The sequence below is a fragment of the Marmota monax genome, unplaced genomic scaffold, assembly GCF_021218885.2.
Source record: "Marmota monax isolate L192 unplaced genomic scaffold, Marmota_monax_Labrador192_F-V1.1 WCK01_AAM20220418_F8-fsc00046, whole genome shotgun sequence".
NCBI lineage: Eukaryota > Metazoa > Chordata > Mammalia > Rodentia > Sciuridae > Marmota > Marmota monax.
In genome coordinates, this window is record NW_026692486.1 from 2752863 (window position 1) to 2775831 (window position 22969).

The window sequence follows — 22969 nt, forward strand, 5'->3', positions numbered from 1 at the left end:
TTTTTTATTATTGCATTATATTTATACGTAATGACGGGGTTTGTTTTTACCTATTTGTGTTTGCATGTAATCAAACAACAGAATTTGGTCAGTGTCACTCCCCAGCACTTTCCCCCTCACTCCTCCTATATTGTTAGTTGTAGATGGACACAATACCTTTATTTTGTTTATTTAGTTTTTTTTTTTTTTCCTGTGGTGCTGGGGAACAAACCCACTGCTTCCCATGTGCTGGGCAAGCACTCTACCACTGAGCCACAACCACAGCCCTATTATTTGTATTCTTGATGACTGCCTATCTGACTGATGTGAGATGAAATCTCAGTTTAGTTTTGATTTGTATTTCCCTAGTTGTTAAAGATGTTGAAGATTTTTTTCACATATTTGTTGGCTTAATTAAATTATTTTTTTTTGTTTAAGGTTTTTCTTTTAGTTCTTTATATATCTGTATACTAATCCTCTGTCAGAAAAATGGCTGGAAATATTTTTTCTCCCATTCTATAGGTTCACTTTTCATGTACCTAATTGTTTCCTTTGCTGCGTGGCAGCTTTTAATTTTAATGTCATCTTATTAATTAACTCTTTACATTATTTCCTGAGCTTTAGGGATCTTATTGAGAAAGTCATTGCCTGTACTTATATGTTGGAGTGTTGACCCTACATTTTCTTCTAGGAGTTGCATAGTTTCTGTTTTATTATTATTATTATTATTATTATTATTTCAGTTGTAGATGGACACAATACCTATAATTTTATTTATTTCTTTATGTAGTGCTGAGCATCGAACCCAGTGCCTCACACATGTTAGGCAAGCGCTCTACCACTGAGCCACAACCCCAGCCCTTAGTTTCTGTTCTAATTCCTAGGTCTTTGATCCATTTTGAGTTGATTTTTGTGCAGGGTGAAAAAGAAGGAGCAAGTCTCATTCTTTTACATGTGGCTAGCTAGTTTTTTCTAACACTGTCTTTTCTCCAATGTATGCTTTTGGCTCCATTGTGAAGGATCCAATGACTATAGATGTGTGGGTTTGTCTGTGTCTTCTATTCTATACCATTGGTCTATGTGTCTGCCAGCATCATATAATTTTTGTTACTACAGCTCTGTAGTGTAATTTGAAGTCAGGTATTGTGATGCCGCCAGCATTGCTTTTTGGCTTAGTGTTGCTTTGGCTCTTTGGGTCTTTTATTCTTCCAAATAATATGAGGACTGTTTCTTCTAGTTCTGTGAAGGATGTCATTGGTACCTTAATGGGGATTGCATTGAATATGTATATTGCTTTTGGTAGTGTGGCCATTTTAAGAATATTAATTTTACCTGTCCATGAACATGGAAGGTCTTTCCATCTTTTGACTTCTTCAATTTCTTCCTTCAGTGTTCTATAGTTTTCATTGTAGAGGTCTTTCACCTTGGTTAGATTTATTCCTAGGTTTTTGTTTTGGTTTGGTTTGGTTTGGCTTGGGGTGTTGTTGCTGTTGTTGCTGTTGTTGATTTTTAGGCTATTGTGAACAGAATTGTTTTCCTGATTTTTATTCTCAGCATATTCACTGTTGGTTTACAAGAAGGCTACTGATTTTGTAACCTGCTACTTTTCTAAATTTGTTTATCAGCACCATTGTGAAGGATCCGATAACTATAGATGTGTGGGTTTGTCTTGTCTTCTATTCTGTACCATTGGTCTAATGTGTCTGCCAGCATCATATAGTTTTTGGTGAAGTTTTTTGGATTTTCTAAATTTAGGATCTATAATCTGTGATAATCTGTGATAATCAGAGGAGTCCAGGTTCTTGAGCCTTCTAACTTCGGAACTTACATCAGCAACTCCCCCCTACAAGATCATAGGCTTTTATGCTCAAAACTGCACAACACCCCTGGTTCCCCTGCTTCTCCATCCTGAGGTGGCCTACTCTGCAGCATCTGGGTCTCCAAGATTGAGTGAGCCAGAGCCTATCATAAATTCCCTCTTACATATCTATATATACCTTTATTAGATCTGTTACTCTGGAGAACCCTGACAAATACAGCTGGGTTCATGAAGAGAATCAAGTCTCCATCTGACACCAAGCCATTTGACTTGGTCCACCTGAAGCATTGTCCTTGGGCCAAACTCAGATACAGGATCACCCAGCTTTTTCTCTTCTAAAGGGGTACAGACACTAAGGGTCCCTATAAAGAAGAAGAGACATTGGCCAGCTTTCCAGGGGAGCCTCAAATGCATTACAAACCAATAAGAACTCTCTCTAATGTTGGGAAAAGGTGGACACCGTGTACTTAATTATATGAACTTTACACTGCAGAAAGGCTCCAAGTGATGCTAAATTAGGATGCAACAATTTCTTAATTTAATCAAGCCAAATTAATAAGCCCTTATCAAGGCTCACTACTCAAGGAACTATGAGATTCAAAAGGACATAAAACAGTCCTTGGGACACTGCAAAACACTGCAGTTGTTGTATATTATTTTTAGGTTCTTAAATTATTTCCTTGAAGAAATGTTGCTAAGTTAATTAAGAACTCTTAATTAACTCCAAAGGGAAAATTATTACTAGAGGGAGAACAGCACAAGTCTGAGTTTACATGGCACCAGGAGTAGAGACCTTGCACTCACTGCCTCCCTAAGTGTTGGATGAAATCTTTTTGGAAGCACTATTAACTTGCCCACTGAGCTGCCGGGTGAAGTTTTAGGGACTTGGTTCACTAAAGGCTAATCAAATGTATTCAACAAAATAGCAGTACCCAGCACTGAAAAGGAAAAAACACCAAAATCTTGTGTCAAGGGAATTTGAATTTCTCTCTCTCTCTCTCTCTCTCTCTCTCTCTCTCTCTCTCTCTCTACTGGGAATTGAGCCCAGAGGCACATTTGAGCCACATTTCCAGTCCTTTTGATTATTTTATTTTAAGGCAGGATCTCATCTAAGTTGTTTAGGGTCTGGCAAAATTGCTGAGGCTGGCCTCAAACTTATGATCCTCCTACCTCATTCTTCTGAGTTGCTGGGATTACAGACATGTGCCACCACACCCTGTTTTAATTTCTCTTAAAATGGCAAAATATCATTTGTTCTCTGTCCACCTTACACTTGAGCAGCCCATGAGTTAATCCATTGCTAATTATTCTCTTACTGGAATACTTAACACAACTGAGACACAGCTCCAAGAAAGTAAAGTATGAAGGCAGTTAATAAGTCAAAGTCCCATTGTCTACTCCCCAAATATTCATTTAATTATCTAATAACAATATTAAAATTAACACATACAAAAGTGATTTACTATGCCCCAGATTCTATGCTGTCTTTATACATATTAACTTGTTTGATCCTCACATTAATCTTAAGTATTCCTATCGTCTCCATTTTACAGAGGAAGAATTGAGGCTCAAAAAGGTTAAGTAAGTTTCCTAAGTGTTATGGTTTAGATATGAGGTGTCCCCCAAAAGCTCCTGTATATGCAGGAATATTCAGAGGTGAAATGATTAGATCATGAGAGCTGTAGCCTACTCATTCTATCCTAGTTTGAATGGACTGAGTGATAACTGTAGGCAGGTGGGTCACTAAGGGCATGCCCTGCAACAGTTGTTCTGCCTGGGACCCTTTCCCCTCTCTCTCTGCTTCCAGACCCTGCCCTGAGCTGAGCATCTTTCCTCTGCCTTCCCCCATGATGTCCTGCCTCACCTTGAGCCCAGAGCAAGGAGTCGGCCGTCCACAGACTGACACCTCTGAAACTCTGAGGCCCAAATAAACTTTTCCTCCTCTAAGTTGATCTTGTTGGATATTTTGGTCACAGCAAAACAAAAGCTGACTCAGACTCTAGGGCAAAGAGTTAATAAGTGACCAAGGTAAGGTTCAGAAGGCTCAGAGCGGAGTTTCAGAGACTTCAAAGCTCATGCTCTGAAAGTGTCTGTAGATATTGAGGGTGAGTTTGTGGGAGTATAGTGGGTTAAGGAAGGGTTTTCCATATTTATTTGAAGAAATACCTCAATTTTCTATTTTGTTTTGTTGCTATATTAGCTAGCTATTGATGTCTGAAAACAAAGACAAAATAATAAGAAATGAATATTAATGAAACAGACCTCTGAGTGCCCCAGCCATGTTTCTCCCAATTATGTGACATATTATCTTCAAAATAAGAAACAATTTGGATTCAGAAAAGTGCCCTGAACCATCATTTTCACTCCCCACACAAGCTCATTGAGTTCAGAATATACACCACGTTGTTCACTAAAAAGACATATCGTGGGCACCTGTTGTGTGAGCATTACCAAAACTATTTCAGAAGCCAGGTGTGGGGCACCCACCTGTAATTCCAGTAACTCAGGAGACTGAGGCAGGGGGATTCCAAGTTCAAGTCCAACCTGAGCAACTCAGTAAGACCCTGTCTCAAAATAAAAAAATTTTAGGGCTGGGGATGTGGCTCAGTAATAAATCCCCCTGGGTTCAATCCGAGTACCAAAAATATAAAAATAAAAAGACCCAAGTTCAAAACAATTTCAGAAGGGCAACAATGAACGAATGTTTGAGAATGTGATGCTGGGTATATCTGAGGGGACCTGGTCATTCTGGAATGTTCATAGCAGTTTGGATGGAGTACCTCAGTTACATATTGATCTTTACCAATACCATATAGTATGAAGGAGGAATAAAAAAGACAGCCTAGACCAGGGATATATAAACTTAAAGGGGACTGCCTAAACTGCTGTAATGATAAATATGGATCTCTCTGCTAAATTAAATTCTTCCACTAAATATACATGCTTTGGGGTGAATTGCATCTTTGACACATTGAGTTTCTACTATGCACCAGCAATGTGATAGGTCTAAGCTTGCACAGATGAAAGACAAGAGCTCCCTAAGCTCAAGAGGCTCATCTTGCAGAGGGGAAAACAGCACAGCTGGCACATGCAGTGACCAAGGCCTGGACCTGGGGAGGAAGACTGCAGCGGGGGCAAGTCAGAGCCGAGTCCTAAGGAAGAAAAGGCCAAGTTGCAAGTGGGAAGAAAGCTGGGATGGATACCCTGTAGGAAGAGGGAGCAGCGTGTGCAAGAGGAAGCCTCAGAGGTGAGACGGATGGAAAGTTCCGGGAGGCAGAGCTGGAGACGAGGCAAAGTCCAGGTTGTGAGAGCCGTGAGACCAGACTGAGAAGTGTGAACTTCATCGAGTGGCAGCAGGAAGCCATCAGGGCCTCTGTTCAGTCATACAGCGACAAATTCAGATTTCCAAAAGAAAAGAGCACTCTGGCAGCGGTGAGAGGAAGTTCTGGCTGTAACAGAGAGGCCAGTCATAGGCCATCAGACGGCCATTCATGGAAGGAAAGGGAGGCAATTGAGGTGAGTGAGAAAAAAATAGGTCCAAGAGATTCCAGGAGATAAAATCAATAGGGCACAACTATCCGTTGTGTGTAGAGGTGAATGAGAAGAATTATGCATGACTCAGAAGTGGCTGGTGTGGACAACCACGTGGACAGAGGTGCCATTCAAGGACTAAGGGATGTGGAGAAGAAAGGGGTTTTGAGAGAGAGATGAAGAATTCAGTGTTAAACGTGCTACCATTGAGATGCTTACGGGACATCCACTGTTGGTGTCCATTAAACAAGAGATGTTTGAGATCCTATACCCAAAATACACGTTCTGGCTGTAGACACGTGTGGATTTCACCAGGGTATCGATGATGGGTGAAGCCAAACACTAGCAAGAGATCACCCAGCGAGGTTCGTAGAGTGAAGCTAGAGACAGGTGGAGACCTGGAGCCTTTGAAGCTCCTGTTCAGAGCCAGAGGAGGAAGAAGAGAGAGACAAAGGGACTATCAAGAGCCAATGGCATCATACGTAGAAGGTGAGGCAGGAAATAGAAGAGCTAAACAAAATGTAATGAAGATAATCCGTTGGATTTGGCAACTAAAGCATTATTGGGGGCTTTAATGAAAGAAGTTCCAGTAGAAGAGAAATAACTGAAAGCCATGGGTTAAGGGACAGCTGGAGGTTAAGGAGAACAAGTCTGATATGAACAGACTATACTTTCAAGAAACTTGACTCTGAAAGAAAAGACTTAGGGAGCATTAAAGGGAAGGGAAGGTCAAAGGTGGACTATTTTTTAAAATGAGAGATGCAAGCATATGTGCATAAAGAGAAGCAGCACAGGCTCAAGGCCAGATGCCAGCTTCCCCAGGAACTGGCTGCTATGAGACCTTGGGTAATGTCTTTACACCCACTGTTCCTCCGTCTTCTCACCTGGCATGTAGACTGATGATAGTATGTAGGTCACAGAGGGCAATGTGAAGATGAGCTAGTTAACAGTACTCATTTTTTTTAAGAGACAGAAGAGAGAGAGAATTTTTTAATATTTCTTTTTCAGTTTTCGGTGGACACAACATCTTTATTTTATTTTATGTGGTGCTGAGGATCGAACCCAGCGCCCATGCATGCCAGGCGAGCGCTTTACTGCTTGAGCCACATCCCCCAGCCCCAACAGTACTCTTATAAATAATTCCACAAGCCTGGCCCAGTGGCACCCCACTCTCTGGAGGCTGAGACAGGAGGATTTCAAGTTTGAGACCAGCCTCAGCAACTTAGTGAGACCCTAAGCATCTCCAAATAAAAAGATTTAAAAAACAAAAATAACTGGGGATGTAGCTCAGTGGTAAAGCACCTCTGGGTTCAATCCCTAGCACCACACACAAAAAAGTATTCAACAGTCATGGGCTGTCATGTTAACAATCATGTTCAGATTCTGAGTGAGAGGAGACAACCAATAAGAGGAAGAGGATCCTGAGAAAAGTGGGAAGAGGATGGATCAAAGTGACTTGGAAGGAGAAAGGATATCCACAAGATTTCTTTTTTTTTTTTAGTTGTTGATAGACCTTTATTTTATTTATTTATGTGCGGTGCTGAGAATAGAACCCAGTGCCTCACTGGGCAAGCGCTCCACCACTGAGCCCCAACCCCAGCCCCAAGATGGGGTTTTGAGGTTGGGAAAGTGCCAGTGTCAAGTCTGTTGATGTTCCATATTAAAATTAACCCTCCTGCAGGGCGCAGTGGCACACACCTGTAATCCCAGCAACTCAGAAGGCTGAGACAGGCTGATCCCAAGTTCAAGGCCAACCTCAGCAATTTAGCAAGGCCCCAAGCAACTTAACGGGACCCTGTCTCAAAGTAAAAAATAAAAGATGAGCTGGGTTCAATGAACTGGTGTTCAATTGAACACCCCTAGGTTCAATCCCTGGTACAAAAAAAAAAGAAGAAAAGAAAAAGTAACCCTCCTTCCCTAAGGGCTGAGCTGTTGTTACCTGGCGATTCATCTATACCAGCTGTAGTTGGCTAAGTTCAGAGCTGGCTGAAATCAGAGTATCTCTCGGGCTTTAGGCCTAAGCTGCCTGGCCACTGCTATAAACTGCTGCTCTAGTTGACACATTCCTGCGGTTATTTACAACAACTCCATAAGAGGTCATTTTACTATAGGAGATATTTTCTTTTCTTTTTTTTCTTTTTTTTTTTTTTTTCGCCTTGAAGAATGAAGCAGAGTAACAAGCCAACAACTCTGGAGATAGCGGCCATCTTAACCTTTACAATACAACACCCCACCACTTAGTGAGGCCCTGACCAACTTAGAGAGATCCTCTTTCAAAATAGAAATTAAAAAGGATGGGGGTGTAGCTCAGCAGTAAAGCACCCCTGGGTCCCATCCCCAGTATAAAAAAAAAAAAAGAATATAACGTTCACACAGTATTTTCCTTCCAATTTTCTCCAGGTTTCTCTGAATCAAGAATCTCAGGGTCTTTCTAACTGCAAATAAGATATATTTAAACCAACCATCAAGTGGTCAAGGCAATGAAAGATTCTTTCTTTTTGTAACAGAATTCAGCTCTCTTGCTTTAACATGATTTATATTCCTGTGACCCAGGTGGATTTTTTTTTTTTTCATATTTGTTTGTGTGATAGACCCTGGAGGAGCTATTCCTCATGGTCTTGCCATGCTCTGAGGAATGCCATCTTCTAAGAAGTGACCCCATGTTGGTGTCACACTCCTGCCCATCAACACCACCCAGTGCCCTCAGGAACCTACATAGTCTAGCGACATATTTCCCTGTTTGGACTTTCTCTTGTGATAATGCTTGGGAGCAGGTGTGGTCAGAGCAGCATGTAGAACACACTCTGGTGTCTGGGTGGAGCTTTCACAGCAGGCCTGAGACGGACCTGCAGTCTCATATTTGTTGTTGAAAAAGGAAGAGACTATTCAGCCCTGAGACGCCTGGCCAAAGTCAGCCAGCTGACTCCTGGGATCTGTCCAGGGAGCCCTTCTACTCATCACTCATTTGAGGGCAATGATGACCAGGTGATTGGAGGGAGGTTTTTTGCTAAATATCCTAGAAATCAGGGATTATGCCCTTTTCTACTTTCTTTTCTTCCTTTGTTGTTCCTAAAGCATTTATCAGGATGCCTAGAACTTGGTATGTCTTTAGAAGGAATGGAATGGAATAGAATAGAATAGAACGGAAGGGAAGGAAAGAGAGCTCAAAATCACTGCTCTCAATTCTCCAGAGCTCAGTTACAGCTGATAACAAGTTGTTGTCAGAGGAATTACATTAGGGCTGGGGTTGTGGCTCAGCGGTGGAGCGCTCGCCTAGCATGCTCGAGGCCCTGGGTTCAATCCTCAGCACCACATAAAAATAAGTAAATAATAAAGGTATTGTGTCCAACTACAACTAAAAAATAAATACAAAAAAGGAATTACATTATTGATAACTAATAATCATCTTAAAACAATTACATTGAGAGCAGAACTTTGAGGTACATTATGAAGTTCAGCTGTAAGTACTGATCATGACTGAGAGACTTCTCTGGGTGAGTCCCAGGTGAGCGATATGGAATCTTTATAAAGGCTTCTTAACTCCTTCCCACAAAACAATAACTAGGGATGGCTTCTGGTAAAGTATGCTGAGTCAAGTCAAGTTCTAGCCCACCACCATGTAGCTAACTTAATGTCAGGAGCAAAGTAAAAATATAAAACAAATAGCTACCAAACGATTACTCCCATATTGTCTCATAGTTACTCTTTTAATCCCACAGGCTTTTAAAAATATTTTTCGAAAAGGAGAAAGTAGGGATGGGAGGATGCAAACAAACAAACAAACAAAAAAGATTTGCATTTGAAACAGCTCAGGCCAAAAAAATTGTAGCCCTGTTTTCAAGTCCTCTCCAAAGAAGGAAGGATCCTGAATTAAAACATTAACCCCAGCATGGCACAACATCACTGAAGGATGGGAAAGCAGAGGCTGGGCCCATTTACTCCTCTCTGCCAGGAGAAGTGCAGAACTCACAGAGAATTCAGCTGAATTCCCCAAGTAATTCAGGTAATGAATCCTGGGTGTCATTGACTCATAATCAACCAGTCTTGATTTCAATACCTCAAATGCTAGGATATTCACTATTCTATGAATCATGTTAGAACCAATAACAATTGGTCCTATTTGGAGTCTGTATCAGTTAGGATTTTGTTTAGCTGAAAGTTTTTTTTAAAACAATAACTATAGCTTAACAAGGTAGAGGTTTCTCTTTCATGTAAAATTCTGGATACAAGAGGTAGTAGGAGTGGTATAACAGGCTACATAGTCTCAGAGACTATATAGTTGCTCTTCTGTGTGGTTTTTGCAAAGTCATCTTATGTCCCAAAATGACTGATGAAGCTCCAGCTAAGTTCACTAAGCAGGAAAGAAAATGAAAGAAAGAAAGAAACCTCCTTCTTCCTTTTAAGGACACATCCTAGAAGTTGGATTCACCATTTCCAATTTATATCCCATTGGTCCAAAGGACATTTTTATCTTCAAGGAGGTTATTTAATGTAGTCTGTATTCCAGGTAGCTATTTTCCCACATAAAAATCATAGAAAGAAATCATAAAAAGGAGAAAATGGAGATCATGTTTCTACAATTAAATCTAATGCAAGCCTCTTCCTCTGGCTGCAGGAAAAGTCAGTTTGACTTAGAAAAAAAAAAAGTTTTAGTTTCAACCTTCCCTGGTAGGGTTGAGCTCAACAAAATAATAGAAGGAAGGTATTTGTGGAGTGAGGGCTACCACCACGACAGCAACAGAACTGAGCTGAGCATCCCAGAGCCAGCAGGCCACACTCAAAGCCAGAACAAAGCAAGAATGCAGAGACTGCTGCCCAGCGGTGAAACTGCTTCTATTGGGGCTTCCAACAGCTCCTACTTGGTCACCCACCACAGCCCCAGGAATGCCACCCACTTTCCCTTCCTCTCCACTGTGGTGTAGGCCAACTCAGGTGAGTAGTCCTGGCGGAGCCCCTGTGGGAGGCACTGGATGCTCCAGCTTGGTCTCCCCTGCAGGCAAGAGGGCCTGCTTCTGCTGAATAGTGCCATACGTAAGAAGGTCCTCCAAAGACAGAGTCCATAACTGCTCTGTCAGCTGCTCCTCCACATAGTCCAGTCCTGCCTGGAGAACAGCGCAGAACACACCAGCTCTGAGCATCACAGCCCTTCACATATTTAAAGATATGTACCTTTCCTGTGGTTCATGTCTTGAAAACAGCCAGCTTCTCCAAACCAGCTTCTCACAAGCTCCCTGAGAGTAAGGTGCTGCCTTCTCCTCTTTGTGCCACAGTACTTAAATACAGTGTCTAGCTCATACGGAATCTCCATATTCACTTACAGAATTAATTAGGAAATTCTTCTTTATCATTTCCCCCTCTTTTGTGTCTCTTTATACACCTGCAGCCAAATTCTGTCTTGGTCAGGGCTGGAGATGGAGCTCAGTTGTAGAGAGCTTGCCCATCATGCTTGATCCCTGGGCTTGGTCCCCAGCACTTCAAAAAAAGAAAAAGAGGGGAAAAAAAAAAAGATTGGTCAGAATATTTTTTAACTTAAATATTTCTTTCCTTTTTACAAAAATAAAATATCTTTATTCTAGGACACATATATCAACAACAATAATGAATCGCCCAACATTCCAATGCCTGAGGAGAAATGGTATTAGTATTTTTATTTGTATTCCTCTTAGATTTCTTTCCTATGCATATATTTATTAAATATACATTTTTCATTAAAATGAGGTCATGCAATTTTAACACCTACTTTTTGTACTTAACAAAATCTCTGCAGCATCTTTCCAAGATAGTTTATCTGAATATACCATGCCACTTTTAATTAAATTTAACTGATACACAAAAATAAAAATTATAGACATTCATGGGTACTCTGCAATATTTCAATACATATATGTTGTGTATACTACATCAGTTTTAAGTTTTGTTTAATTGAAATAGAAAAGTGAAAAAGTGCACAAATCATAATAGTTCAGTTTGATGAAATTTCACTGGAAATGTCATGATAAATTGAACATGACCAGCACCCATAATCCTCTTTAGTGCCCTCTTCTAATCACTGTCCTCTGCAAGGGTGACCAGAGACACTTCTAAAATTTTTATAAATGGCTGGGCATACTGGCACTCACGTAATCCCACCTGCTCAGGAGGCTGCAGCAGGAGGATTGCAGGTTCAAAGCCAGCCTTAGTAATTTAGCAAGGCCCTAAGCAATTTAGCAACATCCTATCTCAAAATAAAAACAGCCGTGGATGTGGCTCAAAGGTTAAGTTCTTCTAGGTTCAATACCTGGTACCATAGGAAAAAAAAAAAGTAAACTTGTCTTGATGTGGTATATAAGATAAGTGATCGTGTGTATGTGTGTGTGTGTCTGTGTGTCTGTGTGTCACAAGGGGATATATCATATATTCTTATATCTGTCTTCTTTCAGTATATCATTTTAATGACCACATACTGTTCCTTTGCATTGATCTATTATAACTTATTAAGTTTAATTCCTATTCCACATACTGTTTTTTCTAATTTTTGCTTTCATTTAAAATGCTGTAATTAATGTCTATGAAAATAAAACAATAATTTGTTTACCTTTAGAATGAATTCATAAGTATAAAAACTTTTAAGAAGTTATTTTACATTGCCAAATTGCTCTTTGAAAGGTCCTACTGATTTTATATTCCCATCACAATGCAGAAGTCTTCCAGTTTCCATGGTGTTGCCCAGAATTGAACACAAAACCTCAGACGTAATCCAACATCCACCACAAATGTCCCCATCTGCCTTACACAGCCTCATTTCCTTTTACTGTAGATAGATAGACTGCAAGCACAAACATTTTCCAAGTTCTCTGACAAAGACAAAAACATGAATGATAACGCTAGAAATGACCTTGGAGTAATAACAAGCTTATTTTCAGCCAGGCAACCTTATTTTGAGATGAAAACGCAGATGCTCAAAGAGGTAGAACATCAGAGCAGATTCCCAGTGAAAACCAGACATAGAAAAAAGGGTTACAAAGAAACAAAAAGTGTCTGGCAGTTACCTTTGGGGACTAGGACTGTTTTTCTTTTCTACTTTTCCAAATTAATCTAAGTCTTCAATAAGAAGTATGTATTTCTTTCACAGTAGAGAAAATATATATCTTCAAAAGAAAAACGGAATAGAAAGGACAGGCTAGGTTGTGAATTTTCTATTATATTCATTCAGTACTTGCCTAAGAACCCAGTGTGAAGTGATCTACAAAATAGGGGGGGAAAGGTTCGTATATTTAAGAAAACATATATTTAAGAGGCAGCACATTCTAGAGCAATGAATTCTAAAAAACTGGAAGAGCCAAACAAGCAGGGCCCGACTGAAGCAACTTTTAAAGGTTCCGGTTTCCATAGGTTTGAAAAGATAAATACACTTGGTGAGTTGGGTCTGAACCAAGCCCAGAGACCTCTGGGTAAAGAAACCAAGGACAGGTGTCTTGATGGTGTTTTCTTGGGGGTCAGTTTATGGCTCTTGTCCCGGTCCCTATTTGGAGATGAGGTTAGGGTATGATGGGATGAGGGTAGAGTGCAGGTGCAACATTAGAAATGCTCAGAAACCACTCCATGGTGCCTGCTGTTTCCTGTCACCTGAGACCTGAACCCTCCTTTCATCTGACCACCTAAAGGGCAGAGTCAGGGCATCCTGTTTCAGAGACATGTCTTAATGAGACATTTCACTTTGTCTCTGTGGCTGTGGTAGGTTTTTGACTAAATATATCAAAACCGTAGACTCAGCTGTCAGAACAGAGATACAACATTATCCTTCCCATATAACAAATGATGGGGCCCTGATAGTGTTACAGATTTAACAAATAAAAATATAAGACCCTGTATGTTTTCACTCATACGTGGAAGTCAGAGGGGAAAAGGTGAGGAATTAAGGGGATGGGAATCTCATGAAAATAGAAGGGAAACCAGTGACTAGAGAAGGAATCAGGAGGGGAGTGTGAGGTAATGAGGAATTAAATTGACCAAATTATGTTATTTCCCTTACAAATATGTCACAATGAATTTCACTATTATGTATAATTGTAATGAACCAATTAATTTTTAAAAAAGAAAACCCAATTTGAAATCTATGCATGTGTGTGTTAAATTTGAATTTTAGAATAACACTGGTGGTATTTCATGTAATGATGTGCCAAGCAATATTTAACTGAGCATCCTGTATTTCTTCTGGCAACCACATGGGGACATGATGAAAGCCTGGCTCCTGGCGGCCACTCCTACCGCCTGGCGTTGTGTGGGTGTATTTCTGAACAGCAGGTCTGTCTGATTTCCAGCAAGAAGGGCTGGGAGGGCTTTTGGAGGGGAGCTTTAGAATTTAATGGTACGGAGACATAGTTGGTCCTTGGCACAGTTTTTTTTTTTTTACAACTATTATTTGGTTACCAATAGTACCTGTTTCAAATAATTGTAAAAATCAAATGAATTATTACAAATAAAACATTTATTACTTAATGTGTCATTATGCCAGAAGCATGGTAAACCAGAAACTTTTATCTGAATGGTATGTAGAAACTTCTCAAACACATTGGGTCCGCAGACCGCATCACTGATGCTAGAGAACTCACGGTGCCACAACTCTTCTCTTCAGCTTGATACTGAAATATCAGAAAGTCCCCCCTCCCATCTGCAACAGAGAGGAATGGCTCATCTTTTAATAAGGCTGTAAGGAGTTTTATTAACTATCATAACAATTAGTCATTCATGGTAGAACCATTATCTCAGCATTATTACATTGTAAATATGAAAAGAAAGATCAGCTCAGCCTCCCTGCAGTGACCATCAGGGAGTTCACAGCAAATTGCCTTTCTTAGATTATCTAGTCTAGAAGCTCCAAATCAGGCTAATCATCAGAATTGCCTAGGGAATGTTTTGTAAAGATTATCTTTTTTAATAATGAAAATACTTCAAACGTACAACAAAGCTGAAAGCATTTTACAGTAAACACTGGCGTACCCACCACCTAGATTCTGCCATTAACATTTTACTGTATTTTGTTTTATCAAATTATCTGTCCCTCTGTCCACCCATCAGTATCTCTTTTCTTCTTAAAAATTTCAAAGTAGGGGCTGGGGTTGTGGCTCAGTGGTAGAGTGCTTGCCTCACTTTCATCTGTTGATCTATTTCCTACTACATATCAGGCACTGATAAGTAACACAGTTGGCTATCAAGAAGTTTCCAGCCCTATGTAAAGTTCTTCCATATAACCTTCAGCTGACCCTATCACTGGCACTTCAACACATTCACAAATAACCTGAAGCAGTCGGTGCCTTTCAAAACTAATAGAGTTGTTGTCTGTGAGGATAAAGCTCCGTTTTTCTTAACTGCTTCTGGTCAGAGAGATTCAGTTACCAGCAACAGTCTGCAGAAACTCAGCATACTGGTGCAGCTCATCCTAGATGCAGGATGTTTAAAGTGATTCATGAGCCCAGACTGCCTGGGGGTCATTCCTTGGGCACCATGGGCTCATGGTCCGACAGCATTAATAGCTTTTCTCTGGAAAGGATCATTCAGTCTCAAAAACCTGAACCCAGCGTTGGGACCATTTTCATTTAGAGAGAAAAATGTTTCAAGGGGCAGAAATATGATAGATTTTTTTTAAAACAAATCCTGAATATTATCTAGAAACAGGATGGCTGGTTTTGCAAAAGACATTTAATATCTCACGAGCTATGACTATGAAGAGTATCCATCTTTAAAGATGTTAAAATAGTACCACTATTTTTTTTAAATGCTGTGTAAAACCACGGGGTGTTTGAGCTAGGAAAACTTTCAAGCTTTCACCCCTGCTGGCTGCCTCATTTTACAGACAGTAATTGTGTCAGGGTGTATTTCACTGGCCAGCTACTCTTCAGGCACAGACACGTATCACCTCATTTTGTCCTCACAACCCACAGTCCATCTCCACTCTGTAACTGAAGAGGTTGAAGCTCAAAGAGGATACAGGAACCCGGAACTCAATGGAACAGAGTTGTCATTTTGGTGGGGCCACAAGGCTCCTAGACAGTGGCACTAATTAACAGTTACCTGGGCCCTTGCCCAAGGTGTGGGGACAGTGAAGTAAAGCAATTTCTTCTCTCTGTGACCTTAGCCTGGCTCAGGCCATAAGCCAGAGGAAGAGAGGGTTACCAAGTGTTTGTCAGTGGTTCCAAAGGTTGCTAAGGAATCAAAGATATGAAAGAGTAGGAGAAAGCTGTCAAATAATATGATGGTGATTCAACCCCGGTGAACTTTGGAAGCTCAATTTCAGAGAATGATGAGAGTAAAAATAGCATCAAGAAGAGAGGGAGTCAATGAGTGGGAAAATAATGAGGAAAGAAAATAATTTTCATCTTCTAGTGAATAAGAGGATTAAAATATCTGTTAAAAGTGAGAAGAATAAGACTGGCACAGTGGTGCATGCCTGTAATCACAGAGGCTCGGGTGACTAAGGCAGGAGGATCAAAGGTTCAAAGCCAGCCTCAGCAACTCAGTGAGGCCCTGTCTCAAAATAAAATACAAAAAAAGGTTGAGGATGTAGCTCAGTGTTTAAGTGCCCCTGGGTTCAATCCCCAGTACCAAAAAGAAGAAGAATATGTTTGAAGACAATGGAGAAATATTAGAATCCATTCATGGACACTTAATTCTTTCATTTGTTTGCTTGGTTATTTGGTGTTTTCTTTGTTTTGTTTTGGTACTGGGGATTGAACCCAGGGGCACTTTACCACTGAGCCACATCCCCAGCCCTTTTCTTTTTTTCTTTTTTCTTTTTAATGTTTGAGATAGGGTCTCCGGAAGTCTGTGTCGGGTTTTTCTTCGCTTACAGCTCTGCCTTACTCTGTCTCATTTTGATAGAGGACTATTAATAAGAATTTATATGGAATCTCTGTATATATCCCCCCACATACCCTTGCTGTCAATATTTTCCCCTTTCCCATCTCAAGAAGGTAACCAAGCTTTGAAGTTCCATTTGTTGACTTTCTTGTTACTGAGTAAAAAAACAAAAGTTACCAGATATACGGATGACAACTTGCAGAGACAGATTCATTTAGAAAAGCAGATACACATTCAAAGGAGAATGTGTTTACCTCAAGGGAGAGACATCTTTCAGGGTAAAACAAGGAACACATATTCAAGGGAGGATGTAGGCCATCTCCAGAGAGAGACAGCAACACCTTGGTGTGGGATGTTAGTATTCCCAGAGGGACCCTAGAAGGGACTGGACTACAGGAGGAATCAAGGGCCAAGTTATACAAATTTTCCCTGCCATTATGTATTGCCCTCCTGTCACTTCTTGCAGAAAAGTGCATGGGTCAAGAATGAGGGCCAAGGGCACAGGCTAAGGATGTGGAGTGGGCTGCTCACCAATACTTACTTTGCATTTCAAAGTTTTGTGGGCAATTCCTGCATTCCAAGGGCTTTTGGGCACTTCTCTTTTGAGACTCAATCTATCTTTCCTCTTCTATATCCCCAAATTCATATCCCAACTCTTGGTGGTCTTCCTTACCACAATTCCCCTGTTTGGCAATTGCTTACCCTTCCCCTGCCTGGGTGTAGAGTCCCCCTCCCAGTGCTGTTTACAGGCTCAGAGCCAGCCCTGTCACACAGCTGTGATAGGGGTCACCTGCCATCTTCCCTTCTCTGGTAGAAAGACCCAGCTCTGAATCTTTTTGTTCCCAGAGCTTTGCCTAGTGTCAGACCCCTTAATAGCTGACCAGCAAATGTTTTTCAAACAAAGAGCTGAATTAATATGCCTTGTGCTTAATTCCAGGTTGCACCAAGCAGTTAAAAGATACAGTAAAATATCAACAAAGGACATAATAACCAGCTCTGTGCCACTGCTATGGAAAACATGTAAAAATAAAGGTGTAAACCAAACTTAAGTGCATGCATTAGTTTGTGCTTGGGATTCCGCCGATTTCTACCTGACATCTTTATTTGTCTGAACTTTCTCTCGGAGCCCAGAATGTGCTATAACATGCCAGCCTTGTTATAACATTTCATCCTTTTTCCCGGAGACCAAGTACCTGCAATAATTGTGTAGGAGGCAACAGCTGTCTTTAAGAGAGAATTTTACCCATAAATAAAACGCAAAGAGGAAGGGGTGACCCAGGTGGACATGCTGAGGTGACACAGATCATTTCAGTTCCACCTCAAAGAACAGCAGGTGCCTGGGCTCACAAGCCCCCTATTCTGTCCTCTCTCTTCCTTCTGTAGACCCAGGGGGAGAGAGAGGCTGAGCCCTAGGGTAGGACTTCACACCACTTATACTTTTAAGCACCTGTGGTCTTACGTGGGAGATTTTTTTAAAATTACATTTGAAATTGAGAATAAAGGTTTTTCTACCTTTTTTCCCCCTGAAATATTAGGGACAGACCTCTTCAAAATGGAATTTCATAGTCTAGACTCTGTGTGGTCACCCGGTGTGGCACTATGCACAGGTCTGCTCGGGCGTAGGAGCCTGGAGTTAAGGATACACTAACAATCCTCGAGATGGCAGGCACTGGGATGGCTCCGTGTCTGTCAGCAGTCATCTTGTCACCAGAGAACACAGCCCACTCATTCCGAGATGTGGTTCCTCAAAGATTTTTTTTTCCATGTAACAAATTATCCTGGAGGGATATCAAAGCCCCATTGTTTTTTATTTAGAAGTCTTAAGTTAAGACCTCAGAGACATGTTAGTGACAGTATATGAGAATTCATGTTTCCACCAGCAGTTTTTTTGTGCTTTTATTGCAGTGAGAAAATCGCTTTGTTCCCCAGTTTGGAGCCAAGGGAAGAATCAAGCCATTGTATAGATTGCTTAAAATTCCACTGTGCTACACCATTTGGCCAAAAAAAAGCTAAGAATTTGCAGCTGTTGCTGGAAAGGTTTCTAACTGGGACTGGGGCGGGGTGTGGGGAGGGGTTGCTGTTTAACACACAGCTGTTGTTAATTTGAGTTGAAGTTTTTTTAATTGCCTTTGTATCCAGATTTATTAAATAACATTTTAGAGGAGCAAAAACTATAATAGTCATATTAGTAGGAGGCTGCAGGAAGAAAATAATTGGAACACAACATTTTTGCCTTGTAAGCCAAGTCTGAAAATATCTTTTCCACATGATCAGCTAGCTACCAGCCTTCCCAGGAAAAGAGTTTCCAGGTAAATCCGACCCACAGAAGCCCCACGGCGGCGTCTGCAGGAGCTCAGCTGCTTGCTCCTCTTAGTCATTTATCTGGAAGCACTCCTTCCCCTGAGTGGCCTTCTCTTGTTCCTACACTCTGTGTTCCTATTATATCAGGAGGCAGGAGTCTAGTGCTTGGAGCAAATGTAGCATTAGCTGGGAATTGGCTGCTCCTTTAAGTGGTCTGCATTATTTTTGCAAGGTTCTGTAATTGCTGTTTTCCTATTGCATGTAGCCCATCCAGGACAATATACTCTGAGGGGCCTAAACCCTCCCCACTTGGCAGCTGTGTGGACGAGCAGAAGATAGAAAACATGGACCTTTCTACTAATGAAAGACAAATCTTAATGTCCTTTAATAGAGAAGTTTGAACTAACCCAAGAAAAGAGTTTTTTATAGGATGAGATAAATCAGTCAATTTGCAGAATAAGTCATAAATCCTAACATGCTAAAATTTCAGTTGTGATTTTGCATTTTTATTAATGTTAAATATTCCCCTTAAATAGGAAAAAAAAAACCCTGCAATTCATCAGACATTTATGAAGCACCTGCCATGTGCAAAGTGCTGAACTGGGTCCTGAAGGTACCCAGAGAAGTCTCTGGGACAGAGGGTCTGGTGAGGGACCCAGGCACCTTGGAAAACAGGCAGAAGCACTAGATGCCATTGGCATCCTGCCCAACAGAGCTGAGGGTGGGAGATGGTTCCTGCAAGAGGAGAAACACCCAAGCTGGACCTAAGGATGAGAAGAGTCTGCATAGTTAGAAAAAAAGCATGACTGGGGAAAGGAGATGCAGTGTGTAGCTGAACACACACGCCATGGGTATATATGTGGACTACAGAGTGAAATATTATTTAGCCTGAAGAAACAGAGAAATCCTACCACTTGGCAACAGACAACATGGGTGAGCTTAAAGGACATAGGCTAAGTGAAAGGAGCCAGGCACAGAGAGACAAATACTGAATGATCACATTTATATGTGAAACCTAAAAAAGTCAAATGCACAGAAATAGAGAACAGAATGATGGTTGCTGGGGGCTGAGGGTGGGGGAAGTGGAGAGAGATGATCCAAAGGTGATCAACTTTCAGTTGTAAGGAAAATAAGTTGTAGAGACCCAGTGTACAGCACAGTAACTATAGTTAACAGCAGGGTATTTTATACTTGAAACTAGCCAAGAAAATAGAGGTTACATGTCTTCACTTGAAAAAAGAAATGGTAGCTATGGGGGCGATAGAGGCGTTAATAACATCACTGAGGTTATTTACCATACAGCATGCATCAGATCATCACACTGCATACCTTAATTTATACAGTTTGGCCAATTTAACCTTAATAAAGCTTGGGAATAAAAAAAGAGGAAGAAGGAGGGCATTTCAAGCCCAGGACCAGGGAGAGCCAGTTTGGTGACTGGGAAAAGTATGTCTTCTTAGAGGAACTGTGGTTAGACATGATGATGTTGGATGAGGCAAGAAATAGGGAAAGATTTAACATTTCAAGAAACGAAAGAGCTTATTATCCTGATTTGATCACTACACATTGTATATATGTATCAAATTATCACACTGTATCCCATAAAGGTGTACAAATATTATATCTCAGTTTTAAAAAGAAATGGATTAAGGAAAAGATGAGAAGTAGAGTGGGACTTGATTCTGGAGTGTGGAAGTGCCCCTACAAATAGCTTGGATTTTATTGTGTGGGGCATGGGGAGCTACTGAGTGCTATGGAGCTGGAGAATGACATGCTTTTCAGGTAAATCATCCTATGAGCAGGTCTGTTGGACCCCAGAGCCTAAACCATTCCCACATGCAGAGGTGGAACAATTGCCATTTGCCAATCAGAGAGCATGAGGACCCAAACTGTGACTGGTGAGAATCTGGCCACAGAGAGGAAGAGAGAAGGGAACACCTCTGATGCTTACTAGCTATGCAACCCAGAGCAATGGAAGTACCTTCTTCGTGCCTTCATTTCCCATCTGGGCATAATAACAGTGTCTGCCTCTGAAGCCTATTTTAAATTAATGCATATAAAGTGCTTGGAACAGTAACTGGTACAGTAAGCATTTGGCAAACATTAGCTATGATTATTTTCAGATGTAAAATTCTACGATTTAGCAACTAATAGCACTTGGCAGGGTAGGGAAAGGAGTCAAATATCTAGTGTTCATCAAAGAAATATGGAAGGCACTCCGAATTAATAATAATAGTCGGGTGCAGCCGCACATGCCTGTAATCCCAGTGGCTCGGGAGGCTGAGACAGGAGGATCATGAATTCAAAGCCAGCTTCAGCAAAAGCAAGGCCCTAAGCAACTCAGTGAGACCCTGTCTCTAAATAAAATACAAAGTAGGGCTGGGGGCAGCTGGGGTTGTGGCTCAGCATAGAGTGCTTGCCTGGCATGTGTGAGGCCCTGGGTTTGATCTTCAGCACCACATAAAAATAAATAAATTAAATAAAAGTATTGTGTCCAACTACAACTAAAAAAATAAATATTTAAATAAATAATAGGGCTGGGGATGTGGCTCAGTGGTCAAGTGCCCCTGAGTTCAATCCCCGGTATCAAAAAAAAAAAAAAAAAGAATAGCTAGAAAAAATAGAGAAAAATTATGTTGAGGAATACCTATAGAATACCTATAGTCTTCAAAATTGTCAAGGAGTCCCAGAGGAACTGCTCCTTACTGAAGGAGACCAGAAGGACATGACAGCAGAAGACAATGTGTGGCTCTGAACTCAGTCTATTGGCTTCAAAGAACATTGAGTCCGTAGTACAATTTGAAATTCAAACAAGGTCTGAAGTTGTGTGAAGATATGCTTGTTTCCTTGCTTTTAGGAAATGACACTCAAACGTACCTGTCTGATCCACAACAATGTTTCAGAATGTCCTTTGTTCCTCGATTATGAATCTGTAAGGTTATGATTGTTTGCAAATAAAAATAATTTATTCTCAAAATTAACAGCTGGTATTCCCTAAGTACTCACTAAGTATCAGGTCTGTGGCCAGTACTTTGCACCTGAGCAGGTTCAATTCCCCAGGAAACCTCTCATACTCCCGTCTATACCAGTAGAGCCCTGGTATAGGACTCTGTGCCCCTGCAGCAGCTGAACCCTCTGCCTCACACACTTGCAACTGCTGTAGCCACTGCTTGTGGCTTGTCACTAGTACCTGCCCCCTCCACGGACCAGGAGCTCTTTAAGGCTGAGGACTGTACTATACTCTCCATTTGTATCCATGGCGCCCAGCACAGCTCCTGCTTCATCCCAAGTCCTCAGCACATACTTGGTGAGTGAAGCACTGAGGCTTGCCCACCGTGGTGGCCACAGACACAAGGGAGGCACCAGACTTGGGATGTATATCTGACATATAACTTTTTTTTCAAGGTGGCCCTGGCTCTGGCAAAGGCACACAGTGTGAAAAACTGGTGGAAAAATACGGATTCACACACCTCTCAACTGGTGAGCTCCTGCGTAAAGAACTGGCATTAACATCTGAAAGAAGCAAATTGATCAGAGACATCATGGAACGTGGCGACCTGGTGCCCTCGGTAAGCAATATCAGGAAACTTCTGCCTTCCTTGGTGGCAGAGGTGCTGGGACCTGTTGGGGGGAGTTTGAGCTGCCACAACAAAGAAACCCAGAGGGACAGACAGCAGCTGTTTTCTCTCTCTAACAATCCAGAGGCAGGCAGGTCTACGCAGACAATCCACTTGCCTCTCTGTGTTTGCTTCACCAGCCCCCAAATTGTTACCCTGGCTCATACTTTCCCCCAAATCCAGGCCCCACTTAAGAGTTAAAAATCTTCACAACAGCGGTAAATGTGGTTGTGTTCAGCCTAGAATTAAAAACCTCCCCCAAAACAGAAAATAACCTTTTGGTCTAATTCTAGCGAGTGTAATAACATTATCTTAACATTTGGTGTCTTCCTTGTGGAATTTAAGTAAAAATGTCCCTTCTTTCTATCTTTTTTTTTTCTTTTTGAATTACTATTCATCTCTGAGAAGCCAGATGCCCTGGCAAAAAAAGAAAAAAAAAATCCGTTCTTGCATACTATGTTCCTTGCTGGGCTCTGTACTTTGGGCTTGTACAATGCAGTCCCTATTGTATAAAGTTTGCCATGTCCTCCTCCACCAGCTGGAGTCTTTACCACCTGGAAGCCGGCATGGTCCTCATGAAAGAAAAGTAGACCCTTGCAGCTGGCCCTAGATGACCCCCTTGCAACCACTCACTCTTTCCCCGCCATCGATTCTTTTCTACAGAAACCAAAGTGATTTTTTTAAAAAAACGTTTATCAAATTAGCTGTTCCTTTCCTCAGAACCTTCAAACCCAGGGTCCTGCCCATAGCTCTGGCCTCCAGCTACTCTCCACTGTTATGGCCCACCCCCACCTTACCTGCTGCCACCAGCCCCTGGCCTCCAAGTTGTTCCTCCCATAGCTCAGGCTGTTCTTGCCCCAGGGTCTTTGCACAGATCTTCTCTCAG

General features: G+C 41.3%; 1 protein-coding gene across 2 annotated transcripts in view; it reads left to right on the forward strand.

Moving 5' to 3' along the window:
* Ak5 (adenylate kinase 5) overlaps positions 1 to 22969 on the forward strand; it is a 265150-nt gene that overhangs the window by 211701 nt on the left and 30480 nt on the right. For both annotated transcript variants that reach the window (XM_046443172.2, XM_046443171.2), the window contains exon 11: positions 21872 to 22035. In XM_046443172.2, the coding sequence (XP_046299128.1) occupies positions 21872 to 22035 (164 nt within the window). The remainder of the gene's footprint in view (positions 1 to 21871; positions 22036 to 22969) is intronic.